The sequence below is a fragment of the Balaenoptera musculus genome, chromosome 3 (assembly GCF_009873245.2).
Source record: "Balaenoptera musculus isolate JJ_BM4_2016_0621 chromosome 3, mBalMus1.pri.v3, whole genome shotgun sequence".
NCBI lineage: Eukaryota > Metazoa > Chordata > Mammalia > Artiodactyla > Balaenopteridae > Balaenoptera > Balaenoptera musculus.
In genome coordinates, this window is record NC_045787.1 from 80,198,076 (window position 1) to 80,226,026 (window position 27,951).

Here is a 27,951-nt window from a genome sequence, read left to right on the forward strand (position 1 = left end):
TCAACAGTGTCTATCATCTCTGATGAGATTATAAATATCCAAGAATTTGCCAACACTCAGCATTTTGTTCTTGATTCTCACTGCTGACAAAGATCACCTTTCACAACATAGTGAACTTCAATAAAACCCCAGGACATGTGTTGGAAGAGTTTCAAGAAGACAGAAAAAAAAAATAATGGTAAGAAAAAGCTTAAATGTGACCTTTTCCTTATTTTGGGGCATGGTCAATAGTGTAAAGAAAAATAGCCTGTTTGGGGAGACAGCATCAGACTTCACATTATTAAAGAAAAGAAAAATCTGATTGTTTCAACAACTGGAGAATTTTTTCATCTATCTTTCAGGACAAAGAACATTATTAAATATGCTACAAGATATTCCAACTGGTCCCAAATAAAAATTCAACATTGTCAGGATACGTACAATTATTATATTCAAAACTTAATGTATCTCAAACAATCAAGTAAGCTACAAAACCAAAGCGCTCTACATACTCATTCTTCTACAATGACAGTATGTTAAAATTGGTCTCTGTGGCACTGTCCAGCTTGTACTTCTGCTTCCACATTGTTTCTTCTGTTATCACTTCCATCTACCCTGTCTAGACAGCCTTCCTCCAATGTATGCAAACCATCTCACTATCTCCCTCACTCTTGTGTTAGGTGGAATATCCTGAAATTTTAGCATGAACCACTTTATAATTTTACTATATATCTCTATATTTATATATATGCATATCACCTTATAATAATAATAGCTAACTTTCACTGAGTATTATTTGCATGCCAGGTACTGTGCTAAACACTTATATCTATTGTTTTATTAAAAAAAACAATTCAAGGCAGTTTTTATTATATGTTCTATTTTACATATGAGGAAACCAGAAGCTCAGAGGAGTAAAGTTACTTGCCTCATTCAGGCAACTAAAAATGGTGGATTAGAGGCAATAACCAAGATTTTACCACATTAGACTAAAAATAACAATCACACACACACACACACACACACACACACACACACAGGTTTTCACTTTCTTACTCAAAGAAGGCACTCAATACAGGTTTCTATGGATGATAAAGATCTATTATCATGTAATTAGAAAGTGTAGTGTGACCAGGAAATCAGCCTATCTACTTGATAGTCCTCTAAACAAGTTTATCCATTTTGTGGACAAACACTACAAAGAAAATGGTAAATTTGAGTAAGGTTTCATTCACAAGGTAACTTAAGGCAACCCAGAAACTTCCCAAATCTCGTCCTAAAAATTTTTACAGAAAGAGCTTAGAAGCCTCTCAGCCTGTCCTAGAGCAGATAAAATTTCAAAATAATAAATAAATATCTATGTATGTATATGTATTTTGTGTTCATAGAATTAGAAAAATGATAGGTAGAATTGAAAGCAGCTCTTTTTCCCCTTTCCTGCTTGCCGATTTTTGTCCCCTTCTAACCTTGAAAGAACCTAATTATAGGAACAAGATCACTAGGCAATTTAAACTAACTTCTGACATGCTCTCCTGAATACACACTGTGCCTTGCCTAACCTGTTGATTCTTCTCCTAGATAAAAAGAAGTAGTAAGAATGAAGAGTTAAAAAAAAAAGAAGAATTAAGTAGTTAAATAATGACCAGCTCTTCACCCCCAACAGCTCCCTTAGCAATCCTGCAGGCAAATCCCATGGGCAAGATAACATCTAAACAGAGAGTTGGCCAGTCTGCAAGTAATAGAGAATGATGCAGAACCCACCTCCTGCCTAGCTGATTCACTGAGATTCTCCCCCACACCCCACCTTTTTTTCCTTTAAAAACTGTCATGGTTGAGCAGAATCTTTGGAGTTGGTCTCTGGACATGAGTCCAACTTCTCCCCAGATTGCTGGCTTTTCTGATTAAAGCATCTTTCCTTTCTACTGACAGTTGCCTCTCAATTATTGGCTTTTGAGTGGCAAGCAGCTGAACCTGAGTTCGGTAACAGAATTAGAAAATTGATAGATAAATAAATACATGGATAGACGACAGACAGATAGAAAGCTGAGTATCATGGAAAAGCAGCACTGGTTGTGATGTTACACAGAGTGGGGCAATTGGTCACAGGTAAATGGCAAAGAAGGAAGGAAGGAAGGAAGGAAGGGAGGGAGGAAGGAAGGAAGGGAGGGAGAAAGGAAGGAAGGGAGGGAGAGAAAGAGAGAGAGAGAAAGAGGGAGGGAGGCAGGGAAGAAAAGAAATATTCACAGTCACAGGAAAAGAAAAATTACAGTGTGCATTTAGGAAGCACTAAAAATGCAGAAGTATTAAAAGCATGCTTAGGGCATTGGTTCTTTTTACTGTCTAACCTTGACCAAGAATACTAATATAATTTAACTTCAATTTGTATTCTGTAAGGCAATCAATTGCGTATAAAATGTAAGTATAATATACTTTCTTATATGAAAGTTATAGCCACGGGAAGAGTATGTGTTTCTCTTAGTTCTATTTTCTCACTACCCTCTGAGTATTTCCAAATCAGCTTATATTTTGTTATACTGATACTCCAGTGATTTATTTTTCTGTCAAATTTAAGTTACTCTCACAATCTCACACTTGTAACAAAGTGCATGTGATTCCAAACCTTACATATTTTACTGCCTTATTTTGTTTTGTATACATACTCAATAACTAACTTTCTCAAATTTATTTCCTGTTGCAGTTCTGGCCAGATATATGAGCAATATTTTCCTTTAGATGGCTACTGCTGCACTTGCTTTTTGTTTTAGTATGCACACTTTCATAATATTCCTTCTTAATGGCATTTCATATACACCTCTTTGTAATTTTCATTCTCTGTGTACTTGTCCCTTCTCCCAGCATTCTCCTTATATTTACACTCAGTCCCTCTACCTGCAAGTTCTTCTCAGAGGACATTTATTTCCTATCTGTGTAAAATCCATCTATCCTAAAGCAATTTCTAATTCTTTACAAAACTGAAATCCATTCTGTCTGTGCCTCAAGCTAAGTTTTTAGTTTTATGTTCCTCCACGCCTCGGCCCAAATGAGGCACAGGCAGCATAATGAGCTCTGACCAAATTTCAAGGATGGCTTATGTGGCAAAGCAAATGGATTGTGCTTCCATTTCACAAGATGACAGTAGCCAGGAGACTCTTCACTAAAGTAATATAAAGCAAGGGGTGAGAGAGTCATTGGTATCAAAGCATTGCTCATAAAAGATGAAGAGAACACTTCTTGAGACAGTTTCTCCTCTCTGTGGGACTATGCTAATTACAAAGCATCATAAACAAATTTTAAAACCTATTCTCAGAGAGGGAAAGACTCCAAAAACACCTCTCAAAGGGAAATAGCAATGTGATTATCACAACTTATTTCCTTCTATTTATTCTTTTTGTTTTCAATTTCATAACTTACCTTTTAATCTTGCTTCATATATCACAAAGATATATGAAACAAGATTAGAAACACAATTACAAAGATAGTCATCAGAGTTACTCCTCCTGGTATTCTCCCTGAAACATACCCACAAATAAAAACTGCACTGGCGTATAAATAGTGAATCACTGCCACATTCTAAGTCTTTATTTAAAGTTTGATAACTTGACATTTGTGAGGATTACTAGGGCTAGTTAATCTTGTTAGAATGAAAATGTCATGAAAAATAATCAAGTTATTACAGATTTATAATATTATTACAGTATGTAAAAAGCTTGATATCACTTAGCATTGACTCTGTGAAAATTAATGCAAATTCACAATTAATCATTGAGCACTATTCTAGGCTTGCTCCTGAACCCACGAGAAACTCATACCACTTTGTACTTATTTTATGTTATGCAGTTTGTGACAGATAGCAAAATTTTAAAGAATTCACTATAAATTGGGTTTCTGTATCATTGTTCTCATTCAGAACTATATTTTTGTCCTGTTTCTAACCAATATTTATGCCCCTCATACATGGCTTCCATGTATGCTATAGTGTAATACCTGTGCCCTTCAGAAAGATCTGCAAGGCATGAAAGGAGAATTGTCCATGCTGAGACTTTAGAACCGAAAGACTTCTCTGGTGGCAGTTCTAATCACGTTTCCCTGCTGCAAGCTCAGGTTGGCAGAGAGATGCTTTGTCATATCATTAAAGAGCCATGAGGCTATATAAAACTATGTAAAACAATGTCGCCTTTCTGAGTTAACAGTGTAGTTTTTGTCCCTCTCAAGAGGAGAGTCAGATTCAAAAAGAACATTTTGAATATCAGTAAAAATTATTACTAACATAAACAGGTTATATCTTGAAAACTGGAAATCGTGGTAACAAATTGTCTAATAATTTTGAAAATCTCATTTAAATTATACTGGTTTTGCTTTAAGTTTGGATAACGAAACAGTGAAGTACACATACGAAAATGGTTTAAACTCACCTAAAATAGCATGTCTTTTCTGAATAGAACAGAGAAAATAAAAGGCTGCTTTCTCTCCTATAGCCATAAATACTTGGTTTATAAATAAATACTGGAGCAGATTACACATATTACGAAAAACTTAGAAGGTAGGCAGAATTGTTATATCACATTCTTATTATTTATTATCCTGGAATTCCAAATAATTAATATAACTTTCTAACTATTAAACCCACTAATAAAACGGAGTTACTCAGAGTGAGGTTTTGTCATTACCATGAGTTTTCAAAATGTCTTTTTCTTTTATCATATTTATTGGAGTATAATAGCTTTACAATGTTGTGTTAGTTTCTGCCCTATAACAAAGTGAATCAGCTATACGTATACATATATCCCCATATCCGCTCCCTCTTGCATCTCTCTCCCACCCTCCCTATCCCATCTCTCTAGGTGGCCACAAAGCACCCAGCTGATCTCCCTGTGCTATGCAGCTGCTTCCCACTAGCTATCTATTTTACATTTGGTAGTGTATATATGTCCATGCCACTCTCTCACTTCGTCCCATCTTACCCTTCCCCCTCCCTATGTCCTCAAGTCCATTATCTACGTCTGCGTCGTTATTCCTGTCCTGCCCCTAGGTTCATCAGAACCATTTTTTTCTTTCTTTTTTGATTTCATATATATGTGTTAGCATACGGTATTTGATTTTGTTTTTCTGACTTACTTCACTGTGTATGACAGACTCTAGCTCCATCCACCTCACTACAAATAACTCAATTTTGTTTCCTTTTATGGATGAACAATATTCCACTGTATATATGTGACACATCTTCTTTATCCATTCATCTGTCCATGGACACTTAGGTTGCTTCCATGTCCTGATAACTGTAAATAGTGCTGCAATGAACATTGTGGTACATGACTCTTTTTTTGAATTATGGTTTTCTCAGAGTATATGCCCAGTAGTGGGATTGCTGGGTCATATGGTAGTTCTATTTTTAGTTTTTTAAGGAACCTCCATACGGTTCTCCATAGTGGCTGTATCAATTTACATTCCCAGCAAAAGTGCAAGAGAGTTCCCTTTTCTCCACACCCTCTCCAGCATTTATTGTTTGTAGATTTTCTGATGATGGCCATTCTGACTGGTGTGAGGTGATACCTCATTGTAGTTTTGATTTGCATTTCTCTAATGATTAGTGATGTTGAGCATCCTTTCATGTGTTTGTTGGCAATCTGTATAACTTCTTTGGAGAAATGTCTATTTAGGTCTTCTGACCATTCTTGGATTGGGTTGTTTGTTTTATTGATACTGAGCTGCATGAGCTGCTTGTACATTTTGTAGATTAGTCCTTTGTCAGTTGCTTCATTTGCAAATATTTTCTCCCATTCTGAGGGTTGTCTTTTCGTCTTGTTTATGGTTTCCTTTGCTGTGCAAAAGCTTTGAAGTTTCATTAGGTCCCATTTGTTTATTTTTGTTTTTATTTCCATTTCTCCAGGAGGTGGGTCAAAACGGATCTTGCTGTGATTTATGTCATGGAGTGTTCTGCCAATGTTTTCCTCTAAGAGTTTTATAGAGTGTGGCCTTACATTTAGGTCTTTATTCCATTTTGAGTTTATTTTTGTGTATGTTGTTAGGCAGTGTTCTAATTTCATTCTTTTACATGTAGCTGTCCAGTTTTCCCAGCACCACTTATTGAAGAGCCTGTATTTTCTCCATTATATATTCTTGCCTCCTTTATCAAAGATAAGGTGACCATATGTGAGTGGGTTTATCTCTGGGCTTTCTATCCTGTTCCATTGATCTATATTTCTGTTTTTGTGCCAATACCATAGATTTCTGTAGCTTTGTAGTATAGTCTGATGTCAGGGAGCCTGATTCCTCCAGCTCTGTTTTTCGTTCTCAAGATTGCTTTGGCTATTCGGGGTCTATTGTGTTTCCATACAAATTGTGGAATTTTTTGTTCTAGTTCTGTGAAAAATGCCATTTGTAGTTTGATAGGGATTGTGCTGAATCTGTAGATTGCTTTGGGTAGTAGAGTCATTTTCACAATGTTGATTCTTCTATTCCAAGAACATGGTATATCTTTCCATCTGTTTGTATCATCTTTAATTTCTTTCATCAGTTTCTTATAGTTTTCTACATACAGGTTTATTGTCCCCTTAGGTAGGTTTATTCCTAGGTATTTTATTCTTTTTGTTGCAATTGTTAATGGGAGTGTTTCCTTAATTTCTATTTCAGATTTTTCATCATTAGTGTATAGGAATGCAAGAGATTTCTGTGCATTAATTTTGTATCCTTCTACTCTACCAAATTCATTGATTAGCTCTAGTAGTTTTCTGGTAGCATCTTTTGGATTCTCTATGTATAGTATCATGTCATCTGCAAACAGTGACAGCTTTACTTCTTTTCTGATTTGGATTCCTTTTATTTCTTTTTCTTCTCTGATTGCTGTGGCCAAAACTTCCAAAACTATGTCGAATAATAGTGGTGAGAGTGGGCAACCTTGTCTTGTTCCTGATCTTAGAGGAAATGATTTAAGTTTTTCACCATTGAGGATGATGTTGGCTGTGGGTTTGTCATATATGGCCTTTATTATGTTGAGGTAGGTTCTATCTATGCCTACTTTCTGGAGAGTTTTTATCTTAAATGGGTGTTGGATTTATTCAAAAACTTCTTCTGCATCTGTTGAGACTGTCAAATGGTTTTTATCCTTCAGCTTGTTAATATGGTGTATCACATTGATTGATTTGCGTATATTGAAGAATCCTTGCATTCCTGGGATAAACACCACTTGATCATGGTGTATGATCCTTTTAATGTGCTGTTGGATTTTGTTTGCTAGTATTTTGTCAAGGATTTTTTCATCTATGTTCAACAGTGATATTGGCCAGTAGTTTTCTTTTTTTGTGACATCTTTGTCTGCTTTTGGTATCAGGGTGATGGTGGCCTCATAGACTGAGTTTGGAAGTGTTCCTCCCTCTGCAATATTTTGGAAGAGTTTGAGAAGGATAGGTGTTAGCTCTTCTCTCAATGTTTGATAGAATTTGCCTGTGAAGCCATCTGGTCCTAGGTTTTTGTTTAAGATTTTTAATCACAGTTTCAATTTCAGTGTTTCTGATTGGTCTGTTTATATTTCCAATTTCTTCCTGGTGCAGTCTTGGAAGGTTGTGCTTTTCTAAGGATTTGTCCATTTCTTCCAGATTGTCCATTTTATTGGCATACACTTGCTTGTAGTAATATCTTATGATCCTTTGTATTTCTGCAGTGTCAGTTTTTACTTCTCCTTTTTCATTTCTAATTCTGTTGATTTGAGTCTTCTCCCTTTTTTTTCTTGATGGGTCTGGCTAATGATTTATCCATTTTTTTTATCTTCTCAAAGAACCAGATTTTAGTTTTATTGACCTTTGCTATCGTTTCCCTCATTTCTTTTTAATTTATTTCTGATTTGATCTTTATTATTTCTTTCTTTCTGCTAACTTTGGGGTTTTTTTGTTCTTCTTTCTATAATTGCTTTAGGTGTAACGTTAGGTTGTTTATTTGAGATGTTTCTTGTTTCTTGAGGTAGGATGGTATTGCTATAAACTTCACTCTTAGAACTGCTTTTGCTGCATCCCATAGGTTTTGGGCCATAGTGTTTTCATTGTCATTTTTTTCTAGGTATTTTTTGATTTCCTCTTTGGTTTCTACAGTGATCTCTTGGTTATTTAGTAGTGTATTGTTTAGTCTCCATGTGTTTGCATTTTTACAGTTTTTTTGCTGTAACTGATATCTAGTCTCATAGCATTGTGGTCAGAAAAGATACTTGATATGATTTGAATTTTTAAAATTTACCAAGGCTTGATTTGTGACCCAAGATATGGTCTATCCTGGAGAATGTTCCATGAGCACTTGAGAAGAAAGTGTATTCTGTTGTTTTTGGATGGAGTGTCCAATAAATATCAATTAAGTCCATTTGTTTAATGTGTCATTTAAAGCTTGTGTTTCCTTATTTATTTTCATTTGAGATGATCTGTCCATTGGTAAAAGTGGGGTGTTAAAGTTCCCTACAATTATTATGTTACTGTCAATTTCCCCTTTTATGGCTGTTAGCATTTGCCTTATGTATTGAGGTGCTCCTATGTTGGGTGCATAAATATTTACAATTGTTATATCTTCTTCTTGGATTGATCCCTTGATCAATATGTCGTGTCCTTCTTTGTCTCTTGTAATAGCCTTTATTTTAAAGTCTATTTTGTCTGATATGAGAATTGCTACTCCAGCCTTCTTTTGATTTCCATTTGCATGGAATATCTTTTTCCATCCCCTCACTTTTAATCTGTATGTGTCCCTAGGTCTGAAGTGGGTCTCTTGTAGACAGAATATATGCAGGTCTTGTTTTTGTATCCATTCAGCCAGTCTATGTGTTTTGGTTGGAGCATTTAATCCATTTACATTTAAGATCAATATGTATGTTCCTATTACCATTTTCTTAATTGTTTTGGGTTTGTTTTTGTAGGTGTTTTCCTTATCTTGTGTTTCCTGCCTAGAGAAGTTCCTTTAGCATTTGTTGTAAAGCTGGTTTGGTGGTGCTGAATTCTGTTAGCTTTTGCTTGTCTCTAAAGATTTTAATTTCTCCATTCAATCTGAATGAGATCCTTGCTGGGTAGAGTAATCTTGGTTGTAGGTTTTTCCCTTTCATCACTTTAAATATGTCCTGCCACTTCCTTCTGGCTTGCAGAGTTTCTGATGAAAGATCAGATGTTAACCTTATGGGGATTCCCTTGTATGTTATTTGTTGCTTTTCCCTTGTTGCTTTTAATATTTTTTCTTTGTATTTAATTTTTGATCATTTGATTAATATATGTCTCGGTGTGTTTTTCTTTGGGTTTATCCTGTATGGTACTCTCCATGCTTCCTGGACTTGACTGACTATTTCCTTTCCCATGTTAGGGAATTTTTTGACTATAATCTCTTCAAATATTTTCTCAGTCCCTTTCTTTTTCTCTTCTTCTTCTGAGACCCCTATAATTCGAATGTTGGTGTGTTTAATGTTGTCCCAGAGGTTTCTGAGACTGTCCTCAATTATTTTCATTCTTTTTTCTTTATTTTGCTCCCTGGCAGTTATTTCCACTATTTTATCTTCCAGCTCACTTATCCGTTCTTCTGCCTCAGTTATTCTGCTATTGATTCCTTCTACAGTATTTTTAATTTTAGTTATTGTGTTGTTCATCACTGTTTGTTTGCTGTTTAATTCTTCTAGATCCTTGTTAAATGTTTCTTGTATTTTCTCCATTCTGTTTCTGAGATTTTGGATCATCTTTACTGTCATTACTCTGAATTCTTTTTCAGGTAGACTGCCTATTTCCTCTTCATTTATTTGGTCTTTAGGTTTTTACCTTGCTCCTTCATCTGTAACATATTTTTTTGCCATTTCTTTTTTTTTTTTTTGATGGGTGCAGCCGCATTCCTGTCTTACTGGTTGTTTGGCCTGAGGCGTCCAGCACTGGAGTTTGCAGGCAGTTGGATAGAGAGGAGTCTTGGTGCTGAGATTAGGACCTCTGGGAGGCCTCACTCCAATTAATATTCCCTGGGGTCTGACGTTCTCTGTTAGTCCAGTGGTTTGAACTCAGAGCTCTCACTCAGGATCTCGGGCCCGACCTCCAGCCTCGGAACCAAGATCCTGCAAGCTGTGTGGCATGGCAAAAAAAAAAAAGAAGGAAAAGAAGGAGCAGTACAATATCAAAGAATAGAAAACAAAATTAGAAAGATAAAAATTATATTAGGAAAAATAAAACTATATTTGAAACAACTGCAACAAATAAAACCACAACAGAAAAAAGAAAAAAAGAACAAAGGGGGTGCGAGGGAAACAAGCCAAAGGGGGGAACAATAACAAAGTATATAGAATAAAATAAAATTAGAAAAATAAAAGATTTATTAGGAAAAATAAAAATATAAATGAATGAACAACAATGAATCAACAAGGTAAACAGAGCCCTAATCTCAAAGAGGAAAAAAGGAAAAACAAAAAAAGCCTTGGCTGTGGGGGCGGAGTTTTGGTGGGGGTGGAACTTAAGCAGGGGTGGGGTTTAGGGTGGGGCGGGACCTAGGCCGGTGGGGGGGCGTGACGTTTGAGCGTGTGGCGGGGCCTAGGCTCAGGATGCACGCAGCCAGCAGAAGGCCTTGGGGGCGGGGCCTAGGCAGGGTGACATTGAAGCATGGGGTGGGGCCTCTGCTTAGGACCTGTGCAGAAGGGGAAAGGCAGCACCTCCAAAGGAGGGCCTCTGGAGTGTGGAGTTCTGGAGTTTGGAGGTAAGGCCCTGGGTGAGGGTGCACGGGTGTGGTTTAGGCCCAGCGTGTTGGAGGGGGTCTCAGAGGGGGTCTCCGAGTGTAGAGGTAGGGCCCTGGGTGGGAGTGTAGGGGCGGGGTTTGGGCTCTGTGTGGCAGCAGGGAGGCTCCGAGGGCAGAGGATTAGGTCTGGGAGCCCAACAAGCTCCCTGGTGCCTAAGTGGACAGGGAAAGAGCTGGCCACGTTCCCTTCTGTTCCTCCGCACCACCCCCACCGTCTCCCCCAGAGTCTCCCCCATCCCTGCTGGACCCCAAACTGTGGGTGGGTCCCGCTGGGTGTAGAAACTCCTTCCCTCCCCCAGCCTCACCTCAGAGGTGCTAGTCTCAGAGGTCCGGCCTTTACTTTTGCTCCCCCTTCCCTCCCTTCCATTCCCTCTGGACCCATGTGGCTGGAGGGGGGCCTCGGTGGGCAGAGGATCAGGACTGGGATCTCAGCAGGCTTCCGGAGGCCCACGTGGGTAGGGGAAACCCGGCCATGCTCCCTTTTGATCCTCTGTCCTCCCAATGGTTCCCCAATTTCCCCCTTCAGGCATGGGATCCCTTCCCCTCCCTCAACCACCCCTCAGGGGCGCCAGTCCTGTCTGCCTTCCACTTCTCCTCCCCCTTCACTCCCCCCACTCCCCATGTCCTACCCGGTTGCTGGGGGTTTCTCCCATTCCATTAGGTGTCTGCGGTCCCCCACCAGTGCCTGGTAGGTGCCGTAGTTGTGCAGAGACACAAATTCTGCATCCTATACCCTTATTTTTTAGAGCTAAAAATGTATAATATTTTTATTGTAGTTTTTTCCTTCTTTATGTTAGAAAGAACTCGGAAAATTAGCAACTACACTAAGAGAGGACAGAGAAGGTGACCTAAGCATATAAATGTGTCTGTTTCCCCCCAACTTTCCTAAGAGTGACCAATTGGAAAGGAAAGTATCAACCCCACCTAGAAATTCAAGAGGTGCTGATGAAAGAGTTATGAAGGACTATACTCTGTTGCCAGGCGTAAAATCTCTACATCCACTTCCTCATTCTAAGGAGGCTTATTGACTTTTACTCTAATTAATGTTCTCAGAAAGATACTCACCAGAAATTTTAAAGCTATTAACCACCTTCTTGCTGTCAGAAGAGGATTACTGAGGGTTCTACCTGCCTATCAAATCCTGAAGCCTCCAGCTGAACTGAAGAGTAGGCTCTCTTTAAGGTCATTCTTTTTCATCCCATTTAAGGTGAGGCAACTTTATACTGACATACAGAAGGTGCCCAACAATCCACCACTGGCCCCTGCTTGGAGTGCAAAAGTGAGCATGACTTACCAGGGAAAATCAAATTGTGAAAAAAATATTTGATGTCAAGAGCCCATACTAGCTACTAATACCAAATAGTATATATTATGATATATAAATATAAGTAGGCAGTTTAAACAAATTAAAGTCAACTGACAAAGAGAATGAACAACTGAAAAATAGAGACCTAGGGAAATAGAGCAAATGCACTGCAGTGAAGGCAAAAATAGTGAAAAAAATATAAAAGGAGAATGTTTTTAAAATGTGTTCATTGTACTTCCTTACAAGTTTTAAAATAAAAGCACTTTAATGGGAGCATTTACACTTTCAGTAAAATGAATTCAAATTACCATGAAAAATTTTGGAATAAGGAAAATTTTGTGTGGCAAGAGAAACATAATTGCTTAAAGTATAAAAAAATATTGATAGAGGATGTGAATAGTAAAATAAATCAGTGTAACAGGAGGTAAGTTATAGGTATACAAACAGAAGGCAGATGAAAAAGATAAAAAGCATAACTTAGGAAGAGAGAGAGAGAAAGCAAAGATAAAAAGATAAATCAAACCCAGAATGTCCCATATCCCTGTGTGTCAGATAGCATTCTATACATTAAAAGGAACAGAAGTCTACTCTAATCAATCAAAATTTAAATTTATAGGAAATGTAATGTTCCTATACGAACAGAGGTTCGTTTTATTTCTGTACCTAGAACTGTATCTGGGACATGGTAGATTTCAGCAAATATTTCTTAGATAGATGTATGGATGAATGATGGACAGATGGATAATGGATGAACAAATGGATAGATACTTTTAAAAAGAAAATTATACATGCTCTGATATTACTCTTTGGAAAACACACATTTACATAATTTTCCTTGCTAACTTAGCTAAAGAATGACAAACTCTTGTTCCTTTTTTTTTTTAATGTTGTGCTAACTTCTGCTGTACAATAAAGTGATTCAGATATATATATATATATATATATATATATATATATATATATATATATACACACACACACACATATATATATTCTTTTTATATTCTTTTCCATTATGGTTTATCAAAGGATATGGAATATAGTTCCCTGTGCTATACAGTAGGACCTTGTTATTTATCCATTCTATATATAATAGTTTGCATCTGCTAATCCCAAACTCATAATCCATCCCTCCCCCTCCCCCTTGGCAAGGACAAGTCTGTTCTCTAAGTCTGTTAGTCTGTTTCTGTTTTGTACATAGGTTCATTTGTATCATATTTTAGATTCCACATATAAGGGATAGCATATGGTATTTGTCCTTTCTGACTTACTTCACTTAGGATAATAATCTCTAGGTCCATCCATGTTGCTGCAAATGGCATTATTTCATTCTTTTTTATGGCTGAGTAATATTCCATTGTATATATGTACCACATCTTCATTATCCATTCATCTGTTGATGGACATTTAGGTTGTTTCCATGTCTTGGCTATTGTGGCTAGTGCTGCTATGAACATAGGGTTGCATGTATCTTTTTGAATTATAGTTCTCTCCAGATATATGCTGAGGAGTGGGATTGCAGGAGCATATGACAACTCTATTTTTAGTCTTTTGAGGAACCTCCATACTGTTCTCCACAGTGGCTGCACCAATTTACATTCCCACCTACAGTGTAGGAAGGTTCCCTTTTCTCCACACTCTCTCCAGCATAAAATCTTGTTCCTTGAATGAAATAGTATTCAAAAATGTTATTATATTAACAATTTTGTTTTTAATCTGGAGATAAAAACAAATCTCTGAGTGCTGACAGATGGTTAAGTACTCTTGTATGATAAGATTTATTTTGGGAGAATCACAATTATAATGTAAGTAGTTTTTGTTTATTCTGATGATAAATATTTAATATATATTCTCCTGGAAACAAGAGAGTAACTAGAGTTACTTAGCAGTATGTGCTTAAGAGCACTAATGTATCTTTAAATAACAGTATTCAGGCATGCACATAATAACAAAACACAAATGGGAAGAAAGAAGACTCAGAGGGTTGATTTATAATGGGATGTTAAACCTTTTAGCTCAAGGTCATCAGTTCAGATATAATCTAAGTCATCAGTCAGTGACACATTTACAATTTGCAGAAATAAGATGAAATAATTTATTCTCTCAAAAGGCAGTTTTATTAAAAATCGGGATGGAACAGGGCTCATATGAGAGAGTTTTATAGTTACAATTACTCAAATGAGATAAAGAATGCCTACTGAGTGTCTATCTATGTGCCCAGCATTCTGTACCCCAAATATATCCATGTGAAACTCTCTCCTATATTTATGGACCAGAGGTCAATTACAGATACAGAATTCTGAGAATAATAAACTAAACATAATTAGGGATTAGAACTTTCAAAATGACTTAAGGAATTTTAAATTGTTAGCTCAAAAAAGAATCCTCTGAATCTTTAAATATGCATTTCTTCATTCTTAAGGAAAATGATTTTATGCATGAGAAGCTGCCTTTAATTAAACAAATTCCTCTATAAAATTCACAGCATAGTTTATTTGAATAGGCTATATTAAATACAGAAAAGTTTACACATAAAGCAATTTTCAACTAAGAGAAAGAGACTTCAAATTTTTTCTGAAAATATTTTTTCATGTTTATCCATTTCATCACTTTATATTACTTTCTCTTTATTTTGCTATTGCTTATTTAGATTTCAGCACATCTTTTCTTTTTATTCTTTACTTTTTCAGTGGTAGTCTCTTGAGCCTTAATGATTTATTAAGAGATTACTAGCTGTACTTTCAGCACAGGGCCAGGCTTGACTTTTCTATCACCTCTCCAACCTATGATTAACTTGTAGAATTTGTCTGACAGAGAGGCAAACACTTTCTTTCCAGGGGAAGAAACAGATTACATGGTAGGGCCTTGTAGGATATTAGCCAGTTTTGTATCTAACTGAGAAATCTTATCCTAACACTACATATAAATGCCTAGTTTTTCAAATGATCTTTGAAGCCGTCATAACATCTTACTAGTTCTCCATAAATGAATTACTGGAATAAGGTATTTGACATTTTAATGTTATGTTTGCATGATACTCATGATTTTTCACTCTGAATACTGTACTTTAACATTAAGAACCTTTTCCTTAACATTAGCTAATGTCCATTTATGAGGCCTTAGAGGATAAAATTCTTCCAAGCATTTATTTGCTTTTCCTAATCAAACCATATGTTTTCATCTTATGGGCACTGAATTAACATATTCCATTGACCCCTCTGCTTTATCTACTCAAAAACTAGAAGCCAAATATTAGCAGCTTGTCCTTAGGCATGTGCAAATTATTAGCACATAAGGTACTAAAATCTCTTCCTTAACAGGATAGAAAGCCCAGAGATAAATCCACGAACCTATGGTCACCTAATCTATGACAAAGGAGGCAAGAATATACAATGGAGAAAAGACAGCCTCTCCAATAAGTGGTGCTAGGAAAACTGGACAGCTATACATAAAAGAATGAAATTAGAACACTCCCTGACACCATACACAAAAATAAACACCAAAATGGCTTAAAGACCTGAATGTAAGATCGGACACTGTAAAACTCTTAGAGGAAAACATAGACAGAACACTCTTTGACATAAATCTCAGCAATATCTTTTTTGACCCACCTCCTAGAGTAATGAAAATAAAAACAAAAATAAACAAATGGGACCTAATGAAACTTAAAAGCTTTTGCACAGCAGAGGAAACCATAAACAAGACAAAAAGACAACCCTCAAAATATTTGTAAATGAAGCAACTGACAAAGGATTAATCTCCAAAATATATAAACAGCTCATGCAGCTCAATATCAAAAAACCAAACAACCCAATCCACAAATGGGTAGAAGATCTAAATAGATGTTTCTCCAAAGACATACAGATGGCCAACAAACACATGAAAAGATGCTCAACATCACTAGTTATTAGAGAAATGCAAATCAAAACTACAATGAGGTATCACCTCACACCAGTCAGAATGGCCATCATAAAAATCTAGAAACAATAAATCCTGGAGAGGGTGTGGAGAAAAGGGAACCCTCTTGCACTGTATGTGGGAATGTAAATTGATACAGCCGCTATGGAGAACAGTATGAAGGTTCCTCAGGAAACTAAAAATAGAACTACCATATGACCCAGCAATCCCACCACTGGGCATTTACCCAGAGAAAACCATAATTCAGAAAGACACATGCACCCCAATGTTCAGTCACCCAGCTCCTTGAGTCTTATAGGTGGTTGACTGGAAGCATCCAATGCAGACATTTTGTGTATTTCTATTACTAGTTCATGCTATGGATCATCAGTGTCATTAAGATCTTTACATCTAATCAGATTGAAGAACCAGTTCCAGAAACCTTAAAACCAATTCATAAAACTCATCCTTAAAATTCTCTTCCTCTAGAACCACTCTCATTACCATAATCTCTAGAGAAACAGAACCAATAGGATACATATATTGATATAGATATAGATATGTATATATCTATACTTACATCTGTCTACCTATCAACTATGCCTTTCTTAAAGTTAAAGCCAACATATAATTTTATTCATGGAAATTAAGGTTATATTTATAGCATTTTCCTATTCTGACACCAATTACTATTTGTTAGTGGGAGTGATAGTGGTAATGGTGGTGGTGTTGATGGTGGTAATGTGTGTGTATATGGTATAGATATGAGATTTTTAAAATATTAAAACAGACAGTAGAGAAGTGTATAGTATATATTCAGGAAATCTAATTATCTTAAACCTTATGCTGGGCAAAAGTAATCCACATACATTAAGACCAATACCCCAGTGGAGAAAAATCCATAGTGTTTTACATATTTATATGAACATACTGTTCCATACTGTTTTACACATTTATAGGAACAGGGTCCATACTGTTTTACATTTTATAGGAACAAGATGGAGGAGGGAGATCTATGTGAATTGTGATAATGCAAGTTTGCTTGTTAAGAAATCGGTCAGGTTAGAATGGGTCAGTCTCTAGACCACAGCTACTAGTATCAGCCTATTCTTTTCTGGAGCTAACTCAGATCTATTGAGCATGTTCTCCTCCACTAAACTCTCAAAGTGAGAAAGGAAATGAGCCCCTAGGGCCGTTCAAATCTTTCCTCTACCCACCTCCCAGGACTTGGGGATTGGTAAATATTATTCCCATCAGTTCTACTGACCCTGGGTTACAGGATTTCCATAATCAATAAGAAGCAATCAATAGATTTTGAGTCAAAAAACTAGAATTTGTGATTACTAATTATTATATTATTATTATTCAAACAAAAGTATAGTTAGGTTTTTTGTTTCCTCTTAAATGCCTTCTGATTCTAACCAATACATAAGAATGTGGCTTAAGAAACCCAAATTTAGTCCAATATAACAAATGTCAGAATAATTCTCCATACAACATCCAGGTTCCTTTGTCAGGGTTCTGCTGTTGAGATTTATATTGCTTTAAAGGGAAGGTCAATTTAATTATTGGTGATGAAATGTTACCACTTTTTAAGAAAAATAAATCTTAAAGTTAACATTTGCCAGACAAAGATCAAGTATCTCTGGCTCTGCCACTAAGAAGTCACCACTGCTGTGGTGTAAGTTACATTAACATAAGTCATGGATTAAATTTCAAAATGTAAAGTCAATTTAAAATACGTATAACTTGAAAATATACTCATTCATTTTTACATAAATTAAGACTCATTTACTTTATTCTGCCATCTCATAATTATAATAACGATAAAAGGTAAGAAGAGCACAAGAGAGATACATGAGAAGAGGTCTGAAGATAAATAGCTTGTATCACAAAGAATGAGCATAGCATAACCAACACTATACATGATAAACAACAACTTGAATAAATAAGCCAAAGAAGAAAATGTACCGATTTTACTAGAAGGTGGGATTATACCCAAAATGATCACTGTTAACTTGAAATATTTTGAATGCTCGAGAAGAGGGGAGAATATTATGTGTTTAAGTTATGATCTTGTAAGAAAATGAAGGGATTGTATAACATTTAGCTAAATGTTGATTTTCAAAAATTTGCATTCAAGTGCATTGCAATATAGAATCAATAACAATATGGCAGTGATTTATATTTTACCATATCCTTTTGTTAATGGAACTTCAAACATTTCAATCACAACTAACAGATCATTTACTAGCTTTGAAACTAAATAACTTAGGTTCTGAAATTGTTTCACTTCATCAATGTTTAATTGACAAGAGGGAAATTTTTCTGTTGTTCTTTCGAGAAATAGTAAATAATAAGGAGATAAAAATGACACAATGGAAAGATCTTGGTTTTAAAGTAATCTATGTTTTGTCTATGGCTTGGAGCAGTTTCTGAAATGTAAGTTGATATACCTGTACAGATTTCTTTAGAAAACTTAATTATGTATTTTCCCTGTTAATTTAGATTATTAGAATATAATATTACTTATAATATTTCTTATATTTATATTATATAAAAATATAACTATAGATATATCATGTTCATAGTTCATACAAGTTTAAAAAACAAAATTACCAATTGAATATGATCATAATTTTAACATCAATAAAATTTAAATGAATAGCATTGATTTAATGGGTTGGATAATATAGATTTGCCAAAATGTGTTTGATTATCTTACCATGGACCTTTTGAAAAATTAATTCTTTCACTTTTTTCCTAATTAAACTACTAAAAAATTGGACTTATCAAGAATTCATTATGTATATATTGTCTTCCTTTTTCATTTCTCATTACTGCCAATCTGCTTGTAAATGCAAATAACAAACATCAGCACTACATCACATGGCAAAATGTTTTTACAGTTATATTCTACATGATCATAAAATTCCTTAGATATTCTAAATAAAACAAAATGATAAAGTTTATAATTACCCATGGACTAAGTGTTCACAAAAATATGTTTTAATCATCACCTTGGAGAATAAGTCACTTAACTTATTTGAACCTCAGATTCCTCATGTGTTAAGTGGGTGAAGAGGAATGTAGACTAGATGACTGAGTTTTATTTTTATTCCTTTTGTCATCCATAATTCAGTGAAAAACATTTAACATACATCCATTGAGTACCTAATGTCCATAAATGTGCAGGGTCTGAGATTCTACTCTTCTTGAATGCTAAGAAGTTAGCCTGACATAGTTTCATGGATGTTGTCAGAAGTGACAAAAGAGTCTCAGGACAGAGCCAAGAGACGTTATTACTCCTGGGTACAAAGAACTGTATGAACCTCACATTTGTATCATTATTTTCCTTTAACCACCAAATCCCGTGGGGAGGACATTAAGTGGTCCAAATAGGTACTGCGCATGCAGCGGGTCTGAATCATAGCTGAGGAACTATAAAGGACTGCAAGCAAATCTGTCCTTTGCCTGGGAAGGAGACACTATCTTTATTATCTTGAACAGTAAGAAAAGAAAAAAAAATACATGTCCTTGCTCTGGAAGTAGATACTACCTCTATTTTCTAAGGCTGTTTGCTATAAAAGTATCTTTGAGAAGGCAGTCTAGAACAAAAGGGTGTCAGATGCACCAGGAATTGCACTAAGCAGGTGGGAAAATGAACACGAATAATTCAGTCTTTATTCTCAGGCAGCTACCTGACTAGTGATGGAGAATCAATACTTAAGTAGTTTTACTACAGTAAAGTAAGTGTTAAACAGAACACTATGAACCCCCTGTTAGTTTACTGTATTAACAATGTAATTGACAAAGGAAAAGTGCATACAAAAGCTTAGGCACTGCAAGATCTCATTCTTGATTAACTCATCACCAACTGCATTCAGCATCACACTGAGTGGTCAATGTTATAAACTAAATGTTTGTGTTCCCTGAAAATCTATATGTTGAGGCTCTAACCCCCAGTGTGATAGTATTTGGAGATGGAATTAGGCTTAGATTAGGTTTCAGGAGTGGGAATTCATGATGGGATTAGCACCCTTATAAAAAAAGGAAGGCAGAGATCTCTCTGTCTCCCCAAATGCAAGCACCGAGGAAAGCCACATGAGCACACAGCAAGAAGGTAGCCCTCTATAAACCAGGAAAAGGGCCCTCACCAAGAACTGAATCTATTGGCACCTTGTTCTTGGACTTTCCAGCCTCTAGAACTAGGAGAAACAAATGTCTGTTGTTTAAACTACAGACCAGTCTATGGTATTTTGTTACAGTAGCCTGAGCAGACCAAGACAGTCAATAAGGTTGCAGAGCAAGGGTACTGAAACAATATGTGAATCCCGAATAACTTCCTGAAAACGTCAAATGGTTTATTTAATGCAATGGTTTTCATACTTGGTTCCATATTTATTCATAAAATACATTTAACACTTTTCCTTATTTAATTATTTTATCTTGGCCATTTTCACTTGATTCAATTTTGAAAAATAAATTATATACTTCACCTCACATGAGACCAGTTTGCAGTACACTAACTGCTTTTAAATTTCTAGTGAATTCTACCACAAAGGTGAAGCACTTAATCTGTAAAATATCCTTTGATGTTCTAACACTGAAAGTACTAGATAAGTGTAGGGTACTCTTCTTGTTATTAATATTTATACTATTATATTAAGTAGGAAAAAGTATCATTTAAAAAATTCTTTGTAAGCCTGCTATCATTGAGATTAAGAATGATAGTTCAAAGTAATAATTCATGGCTCATTTCTATCTGCAAATAGAAAAGTTGAAAGTCAGGTCTAATTAGAAAATAGCATCATCATTCTTACAAACGATCCATAAACTGAGTTGTGATTCTTTTTTCCTTTCTTTGTAATTCTGTTCTGTTACAGCTTTATTTCCCTTATGACATTTTGATTTCACTTATGGAAGTTTTCTCTCCAAAGTGTCAATCCTAATCAGGTCTAAATTCTCCTTGGTAACATATTTTGTGTTAAATTTGAGGTGGACAGAGGAGGAGCAATCTCATTTTTAACTGAACAGACACCTGCCAGTCAGTCACCTAAATATAACTTTCACATGGTTTTAAGCCCTAGAGAAATTCTTTTGTATATTTTAGAAATTCAAAAAATTTTAGTAAGAAAAGTGATTTTCAAATAAGTTTTTAGTAATAACATTGAAATCACTTTAAATTTTACCACTGAAGGTTTTCTTTTCTTTTCTTTCTTTCTTTTTTTTTTTTTTATAAATTTCCAGTGCTAATGATTTTCCCTGAACATTATTCCATTTCATCTATTTTGTAAAAGGCTTATGTAAATACAGAGATTGCTTAGGTTCCCCTTTTACCTTTAGGGAAAAGCTTCTGTGCTTTTAAAAATCTTTAATCATCCTATCATCTTCTTTTCAACAAAACCCATTAAATATACATAAATCAGTTTGAGGGTAGAAAGGAATTTTGAATACATAAGATGCAATATGACATTTTACAGTTAATTTGGGTTTTAATTTACCTTCATTATGTAGAAAATGACACTCTTAAAAAAGAGAGAGAGAGAAAAGAAAATGACACTCTAGGCTTGATATTCAATTCACAAGCAACCAATAAGACAATTATTGGATCTCATTCTTACAGCATTCTGAGCAGATATATAAACTCTGTGACACCATAAGCAATCTATTATAATATTAAACACATGAGTCATGATACACTTTAGCAATTATATATTTTTTCCCTTTTTTGAAGAAGCAGAAAAAATCTCTTTCTTATATTAAACACAAAGGAAAGCAAGGAATATTTACACATAATGAGAGGAAAAGTTGTCATCTATAAGAAAATTACTAGATCCTCTTTTTTCGAAATAAGAATAGATTCATAAGAAGTTACAAAACAGTACAAATAGGTCCTATGTACCCTTTAAACCCTTTTCCCCCAATGGTTACATCTTCCATAGTTATAACAGATTATCAAAACCAGAAAATTGATATTGGTAGAATCAATGCTTAAAGTTTATGCCATTTATCAAATGTAGACTCACAGAACCTAAATACAATCAAGATACAGCTCTATTCCACCTCCATTAAGATCTTCCTAGTTCTACCCCCCTCTAGTCACATTCACCCCCTTCCCCCTCACCATCTGTGATGAGTTGAATAGCACTCCTCAAAAATTTGTTTCCTCCCAGAACCTGAGAATGTGACCTTATCTGGATATAGGATCTTTGCAGAAAGAATTAGTTAAGGATCATGAGATGAATTCATCCTATATTTAGGATGAAATCTAAACCCAATGACTTGTATCCTTAGGAGAAGAGGAAAGGACACACAAAAACACAGAGAAGTCACATGAGGGCAGAGGCAGAGACTGGAGTTATACAACAAGCCAAGGAATGCCAAGAGTGGTCAGCAGCCACCAGCAGCTAGGAGGGGCATGGAACACTGTTTCTCAGGGGCTCCAGAGGAAACCCTGCCGACACTTTGATTTCAGACCTCTAGCCTCCAGAACTGTGAGGATAAATTTGTTTTAAGCACCTGGTTTGTGGGACTTTGTTACATCAGCCCTTGGAAACTAAACTATTCTTAAATCCTGCCTACTACTAATATGTTCTCTATCTCTTACAATTTTGTCATTTAGAGAATGCTATATAAATGAAGTCAAACAGTATGTGACCTTTTGAAATGAGCTACCTCACTCAGAATAATACTCTTGAGATCCATCCAAGTTGCTGCATGTATCAATAGTTCATTCCCTTTTATCATGGAATAGTAGTCCCCAGTGTAGCTGTAGCAGAGGTTTAATCATTCATTCACCTACCCAGGGACATTCTGATTACAAACAGAGCTGCTATGAACATTTATGGACAGGCTTTTATGTTCTTAAATTTGCCAGGAATAAATGTCCAGGAGTGTGATTGCTGGGTCATATGATAAGTATATGTTTATTTATTTTTTAAAGAAATTGAAAATTATTTTTCAAAGTGACTATACCATTTTACATTCAAAGCAGCCAGTTTCTCTGCATCCTTGCCAGCATTTGGTACTGTCATTCTGTCATTATGTTTTATTTTAGTTGATGCAATAGATGTGTAATGATATCTCTTCATGGTCCTTAATTTGTATTTCCCTAATGGCTACTGATGTCGAACATCCTCTCATGTGCTTATTTTCCATCTGTATATCCTCTTCAGTAAAATCTCATGTCCTTTGCCCATTATCTAATTGAACTGACTCTGTTTTTTATGTTTTTTGGTTTTTTCCTATTTTTGTTTGTATGTTTGTTTGTTCCTTAGGAGTCATAACAAAAGTGGAGAGAAAAGGGTAGACCAGGTCCTCAGGACCTGAGGACAGTGGTGATCTCTCTGGATTTCCTTCTGCCTCATATATATCAGACTGAGTGGTTGGGTTCTGGTCAAGGCGCCAAATGAGAAATGTCAATACGTGCAGACCAAAAAACAAAACAAAAGCAAAACAACAACAACAAAAGAACAAAAGCTTTTCTCTCTAGTACAAGGGCCAGAAAAAGGGCAGGCTAGCAACACAGAAAAACTTTTAACAATAACCATTCTACTTCAGGGATGCACCAAAGAAAAAACTGTGACCCCACCACCAGCCCTCCAGAAATTCCAAGTGCAGAGCCTAGACATGAACACTAATCAGACAGTAATGACTCACTCCAAATTTCTGCCAGGGTGGTATCAGAGTATGGAGCTGGGACTTTCATCCCAAATGAGTGACAATGAGCCCCCAGTGTGACGTCAGTGGAGACCACCTAGGGAGCCCATACTTCCATCCCCATGCATCAGCGAGGAGGTGTCCTTCCTCACTCCAAAGGGGCAGTTTCAGAGGAGGCCTAGGGAAAAATCAGGATTTCCACCACTGCTCAGCAGTAATGAGGTAACCTCCTCTTCTCACACAGGATACTATTAACAGTGGTCTAGCAGGGAGCCTGAATTAGCAAACCAGCACAGCAGCCTATCCAGCCACCTGCCCAGCCGTGAGGAGGAATCCTTCTCTGCCCAATCCTGGATGTCAAGAAAGGGAAACAGAAAACCTAGATTCTAACCACTTCCAGCCGTGAGGAATTGTCCTCATCTCCCATAACTTGGAATTGTATCACAGGAAGCCTGCTAAAACACAAGATTTAAATAATAGCTACAGTTTCATGCACAATGCCTCAAATATAGAAGTTTTGACAGAAAATCGCCAAGAATAAAGGGGATCCCAACTTCAGTGAGGAAAGACAATCAATAGCTGGCAACAAGAAGATGACACCAATATGAGAATTGTCTGACAAGGATTTAAAAACAGTCTTCATGAAAATGCTTCAACAGCAATTACAAATATCCTTGAAACAAATAAAAAATAGAAAGTCTCAGCAAAAAATAGTAGAAACAAGATTCAAGTAGAAACTTTATAGCGAAAATTACAATGACCAAAATTTTAAAACTAGTTGAATGGGCTAAGCAGCAGAATGGAGAAGAAAGATGAAAAAAATCAGTGAACTTGAGATGAAACAATAAAAATTTTCCAACCTGAACAACAGAGAAAACAGACTGGGAGAAAAAAAAAAAAAGGTGAACAGAGACTCAGGGACATGTAGGAATATAACAAAAGGTCTATCATTCATGTTACTGGAGTTTCAGAAGAGTAGGAAAAAGATATTGGGCCTGAAAAATATTTGAGGAAATAATGGATAACAGGAAAATTTCCAATTGCTTGGAAACTAAACAGCACACCTACATAATGAAAGAGCCAAAGATAAAGTCTAAAGAAAAAAAAATTTTTAAATACATGGCACTCAATGAAAATGAAAATATAACATAACAATATTTCATGGAGAGAGCTAAAATAATTCTGAGAGAGAAATGTATAGCATGAAATGTTTTTTTAGAAAACAAGAAAATCTCAAAAATCTAAGCCACTCAATATACTAGAAAAAGAAGAGCAAATTAAAAATACAAAGCAAGCAGAAAGAAGGTAACAATAACAGTAAGAGCAGAAAGCAATGAAAAGGAAAAGGAAAAGGCAATAAAGAAAATCAATGAAATAGAGGATACCACTACAGACCGTACCCACAACAAAAGTATAAGGTAATTTACAAACAAATACTCACATTTGACAACTTAGATGTAATGGACCAATTTCTGGAAAAGTACAAACTCCCACAATGCACCAAATTCAAAATAGATAATTTGATGAGCACTATAACTATTCAGGAAATTGAAATTTTTCTTTAAAAACTCTCAAGAAAGAAACCTCCAGGCCCATATGATTTCACTCACAAATTCCACCAAACATTTAAAGAATTAACATCAATTCTACACAATCTTTTCAAAAACAAGAGGAAACACTTTCCTATTTATTTTATGAATCCAATTTTATCAAAACCAGAAAAAGGCAACATAAAAAGAAAAGTACAAACCATATCTCTCATTAATCAAGATGTAAGAACTCTCAAAATATATAATTCAGAAATACATTTTTAAAGTATACATCATGACCAAGTGGTTTTTATTTCAGATATACAAGCTAGTCCGAAACTGTAAAATTAATTAATGTAATCCATTTTATCAACAAGCAAAAGGAGAAAAATAACATGACAATATCAAGTGATGCAGACAAAGCATTTGGAAAAAAATCAACACCCATTCATGACAAAACTCAGAGAAATAAGGATATAGAGGGACTTCCGCACATTGATAACAAATATCTACCAAAACAAACAAACTTATCGCACATACCACACTTATAAAAGACTTAAAATTTTCCACCAATGATTAGGAACAAGGCAAGGGTGCCCACAATCACCACTGGTCTTTTAGTTGTGGAAGTTCTAACCAGCAAATAAGCCAAGAAAAGGAAATAACATGCAAACATGAGAGAAGATGAAATAAACCCCGTCCTCTATTTGCAGATGATATGATCTATGTAGAAAATTCCGAAGAATCTATAAGCAAACTGCTAGAACTAGTAAGTTATTCAGCAAAGCTGTAGTATACGAGATCAACATACAAAATCTGTTGAATTTCTAGATCCTATAAATGAATACTTAATAATTGAAATAAAAAACACAATACCGTCATCGCTGGGCACAAGGGTATGAGTGAGAAGCGGACGAAAGCAACGTGAACGTAGAAGGCAGTGCCAGCACACCGAAGGTCCCAGGAAGGGGCTCGCCAGAGACTTCATCGTGAGCGCCAGCGTCAGAAACATATAAATAAATTTAGACCCTAGTTTATATCTTTTTACAGTATACTATTTTCTAAACCTTTGTTGAAATTAATCAGCTAATTAGATCATGCCAGCGTCAGAACTGGAGGGCCCTCCCACAGCTCCCGCACCTGACCAGGAGGTGCTCCAGTGCGCATGCGTAGCAAGGGTCTGCACCTGCTCCCACTAGCTGGAGGAGACCTCTCGGGGCGGCCAGGTGGAGCCGGTTGTGGTGCTGCTGTGTGAGCTGAGAGGTGTTGGGAACTCCTCGCCATGTTGGCACTGCTTCTCCCCTCCCAGGCTGAGGCAACTCATGGAAAACATGGCATCCACGATTTAATAAAAAAATATATATACCATTTTACAATAATTCAAAAAATATAAAATACTTTTGTGTAAATTTAACGAAACATGTATAGGACTGCATATTGATAATGATGAAACACTAATGAAATAAGATCTACATAAATGGAGAGAAACACCATTTAAATGGATTGAAAGATTCAACATAGTAAAAGTCAGTTCTCAAATTTATAGAGTTTTAATGCAATTTCTATAAAAATTCCATCGAATTTTTTTGTAGATATAGCCAAGATCATTCGAAAATTCATATGGAAATATAAGGGAAGTAGAATAGCAGCACAATTTTGAAAAACAAGAATAATTAGCAAGATTATTCTACCTGATCTGATGACTTATAAAGCCACAATAATCAAGACCATGGTAATGGCAGAGGGATAGACAGGTAGATTGGGGGAACAGAATAGAGAATCCAGAAATAGTCCCACGTAAGTGTGGTCAGCTGATTTTCGACAAAGATACATGTGCAATTTAATGAAAAAAAGAAAAGCATTTTCCAACAAATGGTGCTGGAGTAATTAGCCAAAAAACAAAAAGTACCTCAACATGCATTATAGATTCAAATGTGTACCATAAAACTATAAAAATTCTGGAAGATAACACAGGAGAAAATCTCCTGCATCTAGGGCTTGGTGAAGAGTTCCTAGACAGTCATCAAAGGAGTGATCCGTAAAAGAAAAAAAATCAATAAATTGGACTTCATCAAAGCATTTTTTTTTCTGCAGAAGACCCAATTAAGAGATGAAAAAACAAGCTACAAACCTGGAGAAAATACTTGCAAACCTTATATGTAACAAAGGACTCATCTCAAACATATAAATAAATTTAGACCCTAGTTTATATCTTTTTACAGTATACTATTTTCTAAATCTTTGTTGAAATTAATCAGCTAATTAGATCATGCCTGATGCAAATGTACTATTTTTATGAGTGCAGTGGGAGGTGAACTTCATGAAGAAGCACAATCCAGAAAATGGATATTTTTCATCTTTTAGCAAATAGGCAAAAACAATCATTTATGTAAGTAAAATGTTAAAAAATATTTTATGCCCAACAGTTTTGGGCATGTTGTGGCTCGATATGCCTGGCAAGTCACTGCCTATAAAGGCTGCACACACATTTACTGTTCATTCTTTAACAATGCCTAAACTAATAGAATCTTTGTCCTGTACATTTCATTTTCCACCATGCAACTCTCAAGTCTTTGAGACAATGGCTTGCTGCACATTTTATGATTTCTTTTGATTAAGAATCTAGCAGGCTTCTATTATATAAAGTTTTAGAATAGGCAGAAAAATTCTGTGGTTACAGAAACCAGATCTTTAGCAGTTTAGGGCCATAGCGTAGGAAGGATTGATTGTAAAGGCCAGTGAAGGAACTTTTGGGGATGACTGAAAGTTTCTGTATCTTAAATAGCGGTGGTTACATGACTGTATGTATTTGTCAACACTTACCAAGTGTTTACAGCTGATGCTCTATCAAGTTTT

At 35.7% G+C, this 27,951-nt stretch overlaps 1 protein-coding gene across 2 annotated transcripts in view; it reads right to left on the reverse strand.

Moving 5' to 3' along the window:
* LOC118892844 overlaps positions 1-27,951 on the reverse strand; it is a 621,373-nt gene that overhangs the window by 373,280 nt on the left and 220,142 nt on the right. For both annotated transcript variants that reach the window (XM_036847838.1, XM_036847836.1), the window contains one exon: positions 25,972-26,077. In XM_036847838.1, coding sequence (XP_036703733.1) covers positions 25,972-25,977 — 6 coding nt within the window. In that variant the 5' untranslated portion in view covers positions 25,978-26,077. The remainder of the gene's footprint in view (positions 1-25,971; positions 26,078-27,951) is intronic.